At 33.7% G+C, this 14,722-nt stretch overlaps 1 protein-coding gene across 2 annotated transcripts in view; it reads left to right on the top strand.

Moving 5' to 3' along the window:
- The window catches only part of LOC114325672 (serine/threonine-protein phosphatase 6 regulatory ankyrin repeat subunit A), a 314,485-nt gene that overhangs the window by 29,615 nt on the left and 270,148 nt on the right, over positions 1-14,722 (top strand). For both annotated transcript variants that reach the window (XM_028273796.2, XM_028273793.2), the window contains exon 2: positions 13,786-14,033. In XM_028273796.2, the coding sequence (XP_028129597.1) occupies positions 13,786-14,033 (248 nt within the window). The remainder of the gene's footprint in view (positions 1-13,785; positions 14,034-14,722) is intronic.

The raw sequence follows: 14,722 nt of genomic DNA, 5'->3' as shown, positions 1-14,722 counted from the left end.
GTAAAAATTAAGACAGTTTTGGTTTCGCACCGCAACTGAATGAATAAAAATGGTATACATTTTTATTTTTATTTAGTATTACTCCTATAGAGTAACTAGGTTCATTTTCCGTTGGAACTTTACCACGCTGCAGACGGGGGTTGTGAATTGCATAGTGTAGAATTCCTTCCCTTTAGTCTTCACTGCAGCATCCATTTGGCTTGCATATTGTAGAAGCCTTGGAGGTTGTCACCAGGAAATGGGCCAATAAAGTTTTTCAATTAAAAATCTTTTAAAAATATTTAATTTACAAATATTTTTATTAGGTTGAAAAACTTAGTCTTTTATTTAGCAGATGCCGCTAGGCACCTACTACCATCTCGTCAGTTGCGGCGGGAGATGGATATGTCGAAAATTTTTACCTGGGCCAGAGAAAAAGCAGCCTATGCAGTCTCTGATGAACCTCTAACAAGAGGTGAAATCGTCGATAAGAGTGCTGGCTGCACTCTCTGATCTGAGTAAAAATTAAGACAGTTTTGGTTTCGCACCGCAACTGAATGAATAAAAATGGTATACATTTTTATTTTTATTTAGTATTACTCCTATAGAGTAACTAGGTTCATTTTCCGTTGGAACTTTACCACGCTGCAGACGGGGGTTGTGAATTGCATAGTGTAGAATTCCTTCCCTTTAGTCTTCACTGCAGCATCCATTTGGCTTGCATATTGTAGAAGCCTTGGAGGTTGTCACCAGGAAATGGGCCAATAAAGTTTTTCAATTAAAAATCTTTTAAAAATATTTAATTTACAAATATTTTTATTAGGTTGAAAAACTTAGTCTTTTATTTAGCAGATGCCGCTAGGCACCTACTACCATCTCGTCAGTTGCGGCGGGAGATGGATATGTCGAAAATTTTTACCTGGGCCAGAGAAAAAGCAGCCTATGCAGTCTCTGATGAACCTCTAACAAGAGGTGAAATCGTCGATAAGAGTGCTGGCTGCACTCTCTGATCTGAGTAAAAATTAAGACAGTTTTGGTTTCGCACCGCAACTGAATGAATAAAAATGGTATACATTTTTATTTTTATTTAGTATTACTCCTATAGAGTAACTAGGTTCATTTTCCGTTGGAACTTTACCACGCTGCAGACGGGGGTTGTGAATTGCATAGTGTAGAATTCCTTCCCTTTAGTCTTCACTGCAGCATCCATTTGGCTTGCATATTGTAGAAGCCTTGGAGGTTGTCACCAGGAAATGGGCCAATAAAGTTTTTCAATTAAAAATCTTTTAAAAATATTTAATTTACAAATATTTTTATTAGGTTGAAAAACTTAGTCTTTTATTTAGCAGATGCCGCTAGGCACCTACTACCATCTCGTCAGTTGCGGCGGGAGATGGATATGTCGAAAATTTTTACCTGGGCCAGAGAAAAAGCAGCCTATGCAGTCTCTGATGAACCTCTAACAAGAGGTGAAATCGTCGATAAGAGTGCTGGCTGCACTCTCTGATCTGAGTAAAAATTAAGACAGTTTTGGTTTCGCACCGCAACTGAATGAATAAAAATGGTATACATTTTTATTTTTATTTAGTATTACTCCTATAGAGTAACTAGGTTCATTTTCCGTTGGAACTTTACCACGCTGCAGACGGGGGTTGTGAATTGCATAGTGTAGAATTCCTTCCCTTTAGTCTTCACTGCAGCATCCATTTGGCTTGCATATTGTAGAAGCCTTGGAGGTTGTCACCAGGAAATGGGCCAATAAAGTTTTTCAATTAAAAATCTTTTAAAAATATTTAATTTACAAATATTTTTATTAGGTTGAAAAACTTAGTCTTTTATTTAGCAGATGCCGCTAGGCACCTACTACCATCTCGTCAGTTGCGGCGGGAGATGGATATGTCGAAAATTTTTACCTGGGCCAGAGAAAAAGCAGCCTATGCAGTCTCTGATGAACCTCTAACAAGAGGTGAAATCGTCGATAAGAGTGCTGGCTGCACTCTCTGATCTGAGTAAAAATTAAGACAGTTTTGGTTTCGCACCGCAACTGAATGAATAAAAATGGTATACATTTTTATTTTTATTTAGTATTACTCCTATAGAGTAACTAGGTTCATTTTCCGTTGGAACTTTACCACGCTGCAGACGGGGGTTGTGAATTGCATAGTGTAGAATTCCTTCCCTTTAGTCTTCACTGCAGCATCCATTTGGCTTGCATATTGTAGAAGCCTTGGAGGTTGTCACCAGGAAATGGGCCAATAAAGTTTTTCAATTAAAAATCTTTTAAAAATATTTAATTTACAAATATTTTTATTAGGTTGAAAAACTTAGTCTTTTATTTAGCAGATGCCGCTAGGCACCTACTACCATCTCGTCAGTTGCGGCGGGAGATGGATATGTCGAAAATTTTTACCTGGGCCAGAGAAAAAGCAGCCTATGCAGTCTCTGATGAACCTCTAACAAGAGGTGAAATCGTCGATAAGAGTGCTGGCTGCACTCTCTGATCTGAGTAAAAATTAAGACAGTTTTGGTTTCGCACCGCAACTGAATGAATAAAAATGGTATACATTTTTATTTTTATTTAGTATTACTCCTATAGAGTAACTAGGTTCATTTTCCGTTGGAACTTTACCACGCTGCAGACGGGGGTTGTGAATTGCATAGTGTAGAATTCCTTCCCTTTAGTCTTCACTGCAGCATCCATTTGGCTTGCATATTGTAGAAGCCTTGGAGGTTGTCACCAGGAAATGGGCCAATAAAGTTTTTCAATTAAAAATCTTTTAAAAATATTTAATTTACAAATATTTTTATTAGGTTGAAAAACTTAGTCTTTTATTTAGCAGATGCCGCTAGGCACCTACTACCATCTCGTCAGTTGCGGCGGGAGATGGATATGTCGAAAATTTTTACCTGGGCCAGAGAAAAAGCAGCCTATGCAGTCTCTGATGAACCTCTAACAAGAGGTGAAATCGTCGATAAGAGTGCTGGCTGCACTCTCTGATCTGAGTAAAAATTAAGACAGTTTTGGTTTCGCACCGCAACTGAATGAATAAAAATGGTATACATTTTTATTTTTATTTAGTATTACTCCTATAGAGTAACTAGGTTCATTTTCCGTTGGAACTTTACCACGCTGCAGACGGGGGTTGTGAATTGCATAGTGTAGAATTCCTTCCCTTTAGTCTTCACTGCAGCATCCATTTGGCTTGCATATTGTAGAAGCCTTGGAGGTTGTCACCAGGAAATGGGCCAATAAAGTTTTTCAATTAAAAATCTTTTAAAAATATTTAATTTACAAATATTTTTATTAGGTTGAAAAACTTAGTCTTTTATTTAGCAGATGCCGCTAGGCACCTACTACCATCTCGTCAGTTGCGGCGGGAGATGGATATGTCGAAAATTTTTACCTGGGCCAGAGAAAAAGCAGCCTATGCAGTCTCTGATGAACCTCTAACAAGAGGTGAAATCGTCGATAAGAGTGCTGGCTGCACTCTCTGATCTGAGTAAAAATTAAGACAGTTTTGGTTTCGCACCGCAACTGAATGAATAAAAATGGTATACATTTTTATTTTTATTTAGTATTACTCCTATAGAGTAACTAGGTTCATTTTCCGTTGGAACTTTACCACGCTGCAGACGGGGGTTGTGAATTGCATAGTGTAGAATTCCTTCCCTTTAGTCTTCACTGCAGCATCCATTTGGCTTGCATATTGTAGAAGCCTTGGAGGTTGTCACCAGGAAATGGGCCAATAAAGTTTTTCAATTAAAAATCTTTTAAAAATATTTAATTTACAAATATTTTTATTAGGTTGAAAAACTTAGTCTTTTATTTAGCAGATGCCGCTAGGCACCTACTACCATCTCGTCAGTTGCGGCGGGAGATGGATATGTCGAAAATTTTTACCTGGGCCAGAGAAAAAGCAGCCTATGCAGTCTCTGATGAACCTCTAACAAGAGGTGAAATCGTCGATAAGAGTGCTGGCTGCACTCTCTGATCTGAGTAAAAATTAAGACAGTTTTGGTTTCGCACCGCAACTGAATGAATAAAAATGGTATACATTTTTATTTTTATTTAGTATTACTCCTATAGAGTAACTAGGTTCATTTTCCGTTGGAACTTTACCACGCTGCAGACGGGGGTTGTGAATTGCATAGTGTAGAATTCCTTCCCTTTAGTCTTCACTGCAGCATCCATTTGGCTTGCATATTGTAGAAGCCTTGGAGGTTGTCACCAGGAAATGGGCCAATAAAGTTTTTCAATTAAAAATCTTTTAAAAATATTTAATTTACAAATATTTTTATTAGGTTGAAAAACTTAGTCTTTTATTTAGCAGATGCCGCTAGGCACCTACTACCATCTCGTCAGTTGCGGCGGGAGATGGATATGTCGAAAATTTTTACCTGGGCCAGAGAAAAAGCAGCCTATGCAGTCTCTGATGAACCTCTAACAAGAGGTGAAATCGTCGATAAGAGTGCTGGCTGCACTCTCTGATCTGAGTAAAAATTAAGACAGTTTTGGTTTCGCACCGCAACTGAATGAATAAAAATGGTATACATTTTTATTTTTATTTAGTATTACTCCTATAGAGTAACTAGGTTCATTTTCCGTTGGAACTTTACCACGCTGCAGACGGGGGTTGTGAATTGCATAGTGTAGAATTCCTTCCCTTTAGTCTTCACTGCAGCATCCATTTGGCTTGCATATTGTAGAAGCCTTGGAGGTTGTCACCAGGAAATGGGCCAATAAAGTTTTTCAATTAAAAATCTTTTAAAAATATTTAATTTACAAATATTTTTATTAGGTTGAAAAACTTAGTCTTTTATTTAGCAGATGCCGCTAGGCACCTACTACCATCTCGTCAGTTGCGGCGGGAGATGGATATGTCGAAAATTTTTACCTGGGCCAGAGAAAAAGCAGCCTATGCAGTCTCTGATGAACCTCTAACAAGAGGTGAAATCGTCGATAAGAGTGCTGGCTGCACTCTCTGATCTGAGTAAAAATTAAGACAGTTTTGGTTTCGCACCGCAACTGAATGAATAAAAATGGTATACATTTTTATTTTTATTTAGTATTACTCCTATAGAGTAACTAGGTTCATTTTCCGTTGGAACTTTACCACGCTGCAGACGGGGGTTGTGAATTGCATAGTGTAGAATTCCTTCCCTTTAGTCTTCACTGCAGCATCCATTTGGCTTGCATATTGTAGAAGCCTTGGAGGTTGTCACCAGGAAATGGGCCAATAAAGTTTTTCAATTAAAAATCTTTTAAAAATATTTAATTTACAAATATTTTTATTAGGTTGAAAAACTTAGTCTTTTATTTTTTTATTCATTCGCTTATGTCTGATAATACAAAAGTTAGGTACGTTAACCACTAGCCATGCATTTCATCAATACATCCTTATTTTCTGCTTTAATAAACAAGCCTAAAGTAGGTTATGAGAAATCAACAGTTTGATAAATGTAAAATTGTTTAACAGTCAAAAAGTATCTGTTTTGTTGTGAAAATTAGTAGATTTATTATTTAAAGTTTCAATTAAGTCCGTCATTTTTTTTTTATTTGGTGGAAATGGAACGTGTTATAAGGAATTTGACCCGTGACGAGTGGGTTCAAGCATTGACCTTACACAGTGAATGACTTAGCTACGAAGTACATACTACGTACCTACGAAGGACTGTTTGACTGTTAACAATTTGATATTTATCAAATTGATAATTTCTCATAGCCTACTTTAGGCTTGTATTTTAGACTAAGTAGAAAATGAGGATCTCTTGATGAAAAACATGGCTAGTTGTTAACGTACTTAACCTTTTTATTATCCAACATAAGAGAATGAATAAAAAAACAGAATGTTAAGAAATCCTAAGGCTGCAATTAAGTTTTAATTTAAATATTTTGTATGTACTACAGGGGTTCTCAATCTGTGGTACATATCATTATTTGAGGTGGTACACAAAACGCAAAAACAGACAAAATCACACCGCTATGGTTAATTAGATCATCTAGCGAGATAGGTTTTTCAGTTAGGTGGTACCAAAAATAATAAAAAGTATTTAGTGGCTTGTCAAAAATTTCGCTAGTGTTGAAAAATAAAATAAAATAAAATAAAACGATATCAGACTCCTCCAAAATGGTTAGAATGCATTTGAGTGATATGCAAAAAGTAAGAGCCATTGCCAAACTCGAAGAATGTTGTTCACTAAGGAAAGTTGCTGCAGATTTGTACGTGAGCCATATGTGAATATGGAAAATCAAAAGATGGGATAATTATCACTCTATAGCAAGGTTGGGCGTTTCAAGAGGACAGAAGATCTTCACAGATCAATAGTATGAGTTGTTAGTAGATTATTTGAGAGAATCTCCTTTTGCCAGAGCTCAAAAATCTAACGAAGAGACAGCCTTTCTGGGCAGTACTTGCACTGCCTGCGCGTAGAATTACACAAATTATTGTTTATTATTTAATATTGCTTATCATAATTTAATATAAAATAGATTTAACATAAAATTGGCATTTTAAAACCATACTTCCCTATTTTCGTTACCTATTAAGACCATAATCCATTTTATTCAAAAAAACTTTTTTCTATACTATCCCATTTTGTTAAATTTTGTAAGATATATTGTATTTATATTATTTTGACTTTTTAATTTTAATCAACCTATTGTAGATGTTAACGTCACTTTGACATAAAAGGTGGGTTTAAACAAGGTAAAAATTTTAAAAATTGCCTCCTAGATACGTAATCCTGTAAACTATTCAATGATTGTAATGGTAGGGGAGCCCAAACGGGGATTTTTACAGTAACTCGAGCGCGTCAGATTATCATATGGGGAGAACCCTGAAGATAAGGTAAGTTGAGTATATGCAAAATAGTGTATATTTCAAAAATCTGACGATTTGGGGCGGGGCGTAAGGAAATGGGCGAGTCACAAAGTTTCACAAGAAAAAAGCGAATATTTCGCGAAATAAACGATAGATCTAACAACTAAAAAATACGTGCTCAATATTTGTCAAAAATCTATCGGATGATACCAAATACTACTGCTCACGGAGAGGGGTGGGGGATAAATTTAAAATTTTAAATATGAATCCCGCGATATTTCGCGAAATGAAATGAAAAATGAAAAACTGAAAAATACACTTATTCAACATGTTTGAAAAATCTATCGAATGGCTCCAAACACGACCCCGCACGAATATGGGGTGAGGGGTTACTTTAAAATTTTAAATAGCGGCCCCCATTTTTTATTGCAGATTCGGATTCCTTACGTAAAAATAAGTAACTTTTATTTGAAACAATTTTTCGAATTATGGATAGATGGCGCTAAAATCGGAAAAAACGATTGTTGAAAATGGAAAACTTGACTTTACTTTTTTTGGTTTTAGGACCTACTCTTCACAACCCAATAGGTCCCCAAAGCGCTCAAGTGACTGAACATTTAGCATACTTTCCTCGCCTACTATAACTGTACATGAGTCAAAAATATTGAGAACCGCTATACTAGAATATTCCACAGGGTGTTCCGAATTTTAAGGAAAAAACACAGTATTATTGTTACACCAGGTATACAATGACATTTACCTGTTTATCAACAATATTATTACATCGATATTCTTAAAAATTAATGCTATAACATATTAAAAAAATCACTTAAATAGGACAACAGGTTTAGTAAATTGGAGACATCAAAAATGTCGAATTTTTAAGGTGGTGCGTTAATTTTGCAGCTTAGTGTATCTATGAGATGGTTTTTTCCGAAACTTTACACTACAAATTCTTATTCAAGTATGTTGATGGATGTACACTATGTAAATAATGACAAAATCCATGAGCTAACTTTGTTAAAATCAAATTATAGTCTAAGAGCTAGTGAACCCTCCGACTAACGGTCGTCCTGTAAGGCTAAAAATTTTTCTAGTGATAATTCATAGCACACCAAGGCTAAAAACCATGACCTGGTAGGCCTCAGCAGTGCACGTGTATCTACCAGGTAAATAGAAAAGTGCAAATTTAGGGGGTAAAATAAACTTTCTTCTGTAAGGTTTAAATTTAAGTATGTGTTTGAGTAAGTCATTTAGAAGAAATGTGTACAATGACAGGCGATTCTGAAGAGCATAAAACCTTGCCAGGCGAGGGGAAAGATTAGGGGTTTTTCCTAAAATTATTATTTTTGCATCGAACAATTTTTTTTAAGTTTTTTGCATCATTCCAAACAGAAAAGGTCTTTAGTGATTTTTCTCTTAAGTTGATAGTTTTTGTTATAAAAGCGATTAAAAATTTTGAATATTGCGAAATCGACCATTTTTAACCCCAAATCGGACATTTATCTAAAAATTTCAAAGTTGCCAAGGTAGGTAGATATTCTTTAAACATTGATTGATGAAATCTCAAAGAGTTTTTGCAATACAATATCGGAAACCCCTTTGTTTTTTAATTGCTAATCAAACGGGCGCGACACTGTAGTTTAAGTGAGGACGTTTGAGTTGGCATAAATTCATTATCTCGAGTATGGGCAAATTTCAAGAGAAATCCTCAGACATGTCGATTTTTATTTTTAAATTAGGACTTTTTGGCATATATATAAAACTAGTGACGTCATCCATCTGAGCGTGATGACGTAATCGATGATTTTTTTAAATGATAGTAGGGGTTGTGTGACAGCTCATTTGAAAGGTTATTTAATTCTCTATTCACTAATATAAACATTAACATAATTATTTATACAGGGTGTACAAAAAAATTTTTTTTTATTACATTAATTTTGATTAAATTTGACAAATAGAAGAAAAAAATTTGTTGTACACCCTGTATAAATAATTATGTTAATGTTTATATTACTGAATAGAGAATAAAATAACCTTTCAAATGTGCTATCACAAAACCCCTACTCTTATTTAAAAAAATCATCGATTACGTCACCACGCCGAGATGGATGACATCACTAGTATTATATATATACCAAAAGGTCCTAATTCAAAAATAAAAATCGACCTGTCTGAGGATTTCTCTTGAAATTTGCTCATTCTCGAGATAATGAATTTATGGAAACTCAAACGTCCTCATACTACAGTGTCGCACTCGCTTGATTAGCAATTATGAAAACAAAGGCGTTTTCGATATTTTATTGCAAAAAACTCTTCCGAATTTTATTAATCAATGTTTAAAGAATATCTACGTACCTTGGCAACATTGAAATTTTTAGATAAATGTCCGATTTAGGGTTAAAAATGGCCGATTTCGCAATTTTCAAAATTTTCAGTCGCTTATATAACAAAAACTATTAACTTAAAGAGAAAAATCACTAAAAACCTTTTCTGTTTGGAATGATTCAAAAAACATAAAAAAAATTGTTCGATGCAAAAAGAATAATTTTAGGAAAAACCCCTAATCTTTCCCCTCGCCTGGCAAGGTATTTTGCTCTTCAGAATCGCCTGTCATTGTACACATTTCTTCTAAATGACTTACTCAAACACATACTTAAATGTAAACCTTACAGGAGAAAGTTTATTTTACCCCCTAAATTTGCACTTTTCGATTCACCTGGTAGATGAGCACCGCTGAGGCCTGTCAGGTCATGGTTATTAGCCTTGGTGTGCTACGAATTATCACTAGACAAATTTCTAGCCTTACAGGACGACCGTTAGTCGGAGGGTTCACTAGCTCTTAGACTATTACAGTCAGAGACAAAAGCAAACGCATAAAGGTATATAAGGCTCAGACTTTTAATACGTTACCAAAATCTAGTCAAATAAAGCCATTGCTGAGAAAGATATATAAAAAAAATTATAATGATACGCATTCGGAAAATAAATGGAAAATAAACCAAATCAAAAGATTTTGTTTATTTTGGTATCTGTTCTATGAAAAATAAACCTATCCAAATAAACCTTATATTAGGAAAAATCCATAACAAACAAACTTAGCTGTTTTACTGGTTGGAAATTTCCATAACAATTAAGTTACCTATTATTAGTTCGCTGATATGCCCATTTTTATCTACATGAGGCAATTCACAAACAAACCAATAATAAATATATTATCGAAGATTGTAACGACACTTCCCATAATGACTGTTCTTGTGTAGAGTTCACCTATTATATCATTCCGTAATTCACTAAATAAAGAAATGGAAAATATTTCCAAACTAAATACGGAAAAATATAAGCAAGCAAAAGAGGAATATAAACAAAAAAGAGGGAAAGTATACCGAACACTAAATATTTGGAAAACAAACATATCAATGAAATCAGCTATTAATCGATACATTTGCAACGGCGGGAAAGAGATAGCATAACCATAATAAAAGAAACACACTACTGGAACAAGATAAGAGAAACACCATGGATTACAAAGAGGTAGGTAAACAAAGATATCAGAAGGAATATGAAGGAATGTAAAAGGAGAGTAAAGGAAGAAAAATAGAAAAAACAATTAAACAAAATAAAAATATGAAGTGTTTAAAACCACAGCTTGAAAACATACAGATTAATAGTATAAAGAAAGAACAGAGACCAATAATAAAAAAGATATACAGATAACACAAGAATATTATAAAAACCTCTACAGTACAAACTAGTAACCACAACAAGAAATCCTTAAGCAACTACAAATAAAAATATAAAATATCAATTCCCACTTACAATAAGAAATCAGTCAGAATGAGAAGAGCACTCAAGGAGATCAATAAATCGACAGGCAACGACGGGATAATTGTAGAAATACTATAAAATGGTGGGAAAACAACTAGAGAAGTTTTGTACATACTTACGAATAAAATACTAATGACAAAAGAAATACCCAACACTTCAAACACTAACACTGTTACTGTTACTATTTAAGAAAGGAGATAAAAAGGATCTAAAAAATTACAGACCCATAACTTTACTATATGTGATGTACCTACAAACTATTAACTGATGACATTGTATTAATAACAGAAAAAAGTGAAGAATTACAAAGAATAATAATTGAAAAACTAGATATAGAATCGATAGAGATAGGACTGAGATAAATCACAGTAAAAAAAACCCATGACTAATCAACAAGAAGAACTAATAATTAGAGTACTCGAGAAATACGCCAGGGAAATAAGGCAAAAATATACTATGTTCGGGACACTTGAGCAGCCAGGTTGCAAATGGGTTTTTTGGGTACTATGTACCTAATACATTAAATACATTATAAATACAAAAATGCCCGTAGCAGTTCGGACGAGAATTTTAGTTATTAAAAAATAAGGGTCAAAAATGGCAGTTTTTTCGTTTAAATCGCTAGAGGTAAAAATAGGGTTATTAAATATCTTATTTATGGTATTCTTCTTTTAGTAAATGAGCCAAGGTTTTAACTGGCAGTTTTTGAATTTCAGTACGATCATTTTTTGCTTCGGAAATTGCAAAATAAAACTAAAATATCGAAAATAAAAAATTTGCTATGACTTTCGCGAAAATGATCTTACGACTTTCATATTTCATGAACAGTTGAGTAAAACAGTCCATATATTGCATAAAAATTTTTAAGACGATTAGTCAATTACTTTAAATTTTATTCAATTTGTTTTCCCAAAGAGCTTTTTTTTCGCAATGTCATTGTTCAGAAAATCATAATGATATAGCAATTCTTTGGAAACCAGATGAAAGAAGAATAGCCATATTTTCAACGTACTTAAAAAAATTAGAAAATCATTTTTATCACTCCGAAAACATTTTACTAAAGTAGAGTCATTTTTAGCTTACAAACAATTTGAATAACTTTGTTAAATAATATTGACTGTAGGCTAAAACTACAACGGCATTTGAAAAGTTGGTATTTTTACACAAATTCCAAAAGAAACTTTTTGCCTAGGTTAATTACAGTCAAAGTTAACCACTTTTTTTTAATTGACAACTAATTTGTTTATAACAATTAAGCAACCCAGCTAGTGCCATTTCGAAGTTGAAGGTATATAGTTTATGTGTAAAAGTTTGAGTAAATTTTGAACTTCAACAGAGTGGTTAATAAAGCTTTAAAAATAACGTCCTAACGAAATCGATTCGTGGCCGGTGGAGGGGAATTATTAAAATCCGTGCACTCAAAAAATGAAACTGGTTCTTCAAACATATTCTGCGATTAATATCTCCCGAACTTGTTGATGGATTTTGATCATAATTTTTTTAAATTGTATGTACTCGTAGTCTTGTAAAGTACGTTATGTACGTACATCTCCACCTAACATTACAAAATGTCAGGGTAGAGTTCCCCTTATCACACAGGGATATAAAAAGTAGATTACGATCGATATAGGCATATATAAGACCTACCGAATATACATACATATATAATTTCATAAAAATCGGTCAAGCGGTCTCGGAGGAGTATGACAACTAACACTGTGACATAAGAATTTTATAGATGTAAAAACATATATAAATAGATGGGTATTAATAAATAGGGGTTGGTGATGGAAAAGTGAAAATTAAGGGTTGTATGTATTGTTTAATTCTACATCATGTAAAATTAAGGTAGACAATTTTGTCCAAAAAAATAAAAAGAAATGCCAGGGGTGCAACCCCCCTTATAACTTATGGGTATAAAAAATAGATTAAAACCTATTCTCACTCCTATAGGATATACGTGTAAAATTTCATAAGAATCGACCAAGCCGTTTCGGAGTAGTATGATATAATAATTAACACTGTTACAGGAGAATTTTATGTATGTATATAGAAGTATGTAATTGAGAACTAAATAATAAAAGTGGCTAACTTTGACCGTAATTAAGCTAGGCGAAAAGTTTTTTTTTGGAAATTCGTGTGAAAATACCAGCTTTTGAAATTCCAAAGTAGATTTACTCTACAGACAATATTAACAAAGCTATTAAAATTGTTTATATGTCAAAAATGACTCTACTTTAGTAAAATGTTTTCGGAGTGATAAAAATTACATTTTAATGATTTTCTTCAACAATTTGAGAACATAACTCGTCCTTTTAATGTGGTTTTCACAGAATTGCTATATCATTATTATTTGTTAACAATAACATTACGAAAAGAAAAGCTCTTTGGGATAAACAAATTGAATAAAATTTAAACTAATTGACGAATCGTCTTCAAATTTTTTGTGCATTATACGGACTGTTTGACTCAACTTCTTATGCAATATGAAAGTCTTAAGGTCATTTTCGCAAAAGTTATAGCAAATTTTTTATTTTCGAAATTTTAGGCTTATTTTGCAATTTCCGAAATTTTAGTATTATTTTGCAATTTCCGAAGCAACAAATGATCGGACGAAAATTAAAAAACTGCCATTTTAAACCATGGCTCATCTACTAAAATAAGAATACTATAAATAAGATATTTAATTATCCTACTTTCACCTGTAGCGATTTAAACAAAAAAACTGCCATTTTTGACCCTTATTTGTTACTAACTAAAATTCTCGTCCGAACTGTGACGGGCATTTTTGGCTGTATAATGTATTCGATATATAGTACCCAAAAAACCCATTTGAAACCTGGTTGCTCAAGTGTCCCGACAAAAATACTTATTTCTCTGGACTAAAAGGCATTCTGCCCAAACAGCTGTAGTGATATTAATTTATAATAAATTTTGTGGAAGCATTAAAAACAAAAGTTTTTCAGTGTTTTATTGTTAGATGAGGCAATAACATGTAAAGCTGTGGCCGATATTTAAAAAATATTTTCCACACATTTAAAACATCCATATTATATTACCTTTATTATGTCCACCAAACAGTATTCTTATTTTTATTCATTTTAGCCTTCCCTTATGAGTTTAAACCATATTTAATATAATTTTATTTTTGTATTAGGCAACGTTAAGGAGCCCAAAGAAAAGGAAAAAGATGAAACTACCAGTAACCCCGAAGGAGAAGAAGGAACGGTCTCCAAACCACAGAGCGCTGGAGCCAACATTAGGGATGCTGCTCAAAGGATCCTGGTCTTGTGCCAAAAAGGAGAGTGGGGTCCTGTTGAACAGATCCTTAAGTCTATGGAAAAGGCGATTGCGAATGCTGGAGAAGATGCCAATAGTGTACCGCTTGCTGGAGTATTGGATCTGGTAATTATTATTGACTATTTATGATGCCTGATATTTAGATTACTGACTATTTTGCTTTATTTTACTAATAGAGTCACAGACAAAAATCTTGCATATATCTTAAATTATTATTTTTTGTTTATTTTTTATCTTTGAAATGTTATGTATTTTTTTATTCCTGAATGTGTTAGGCTAGAAAGTTTTTTATATATTACAATCTTCTTCTTTGGAGCAAGATACATCTTTCAATTGGAGCAAGCTGTATCTCTCTCCAAGTGTAATATGTCCGAGATATTCCAATTTTCTTGTTTTGATGGTATTTAGGATTTCCATTTCTTTATTCATCTTTCTCAGAACCTCTTTGTTTGTGACGTGTTCTGTCCACGATATTTTCAGAATTCTTCTGTACACCCACAGCTCGAATGATTCTAGTTTTTTATTGATGCAGCATTCAAGGTCTAAGCTTCCATTCCATAAAACAAAGTCGAGAAAACGTTGCACCTAGCCAACCTAACTCTTAGCTCCAACTTCAAATCACTTGTGCAGAGCACTTTTCTCATTTTGTTAAAATTTGCTCTAGCCTTTTCTATTCTGATTTTGATTTCCTGTAAGTAATCTCCTGTGTAGTTGATCATTGTTCCAAGGTATGCATATTGTTCGACTCGTTCAATATTGGATCCGTTTATGAAGAGATTTTCGTTATTTCTTTG

Source organism: Diabrotica virgifera, chromosome 4 (genome assembly GCF_917563875.1).
Source record: "Diabrotica virgifera virgifera chromosome 4, PGI_DIABVI_V3a".
Classification (NCBI taxonomy): Eukaryota; Metazoa; Arthropoda; class Insecta; order Coleoptera; family Chrysomelidae; genus Diabrotica; species Diabrotica virgifera.
The sequence above is the reverse complement of the archived record's forward strand: the minus strand, read 5'-3'. Positions and strand labels throughout refer to the sequence as shown.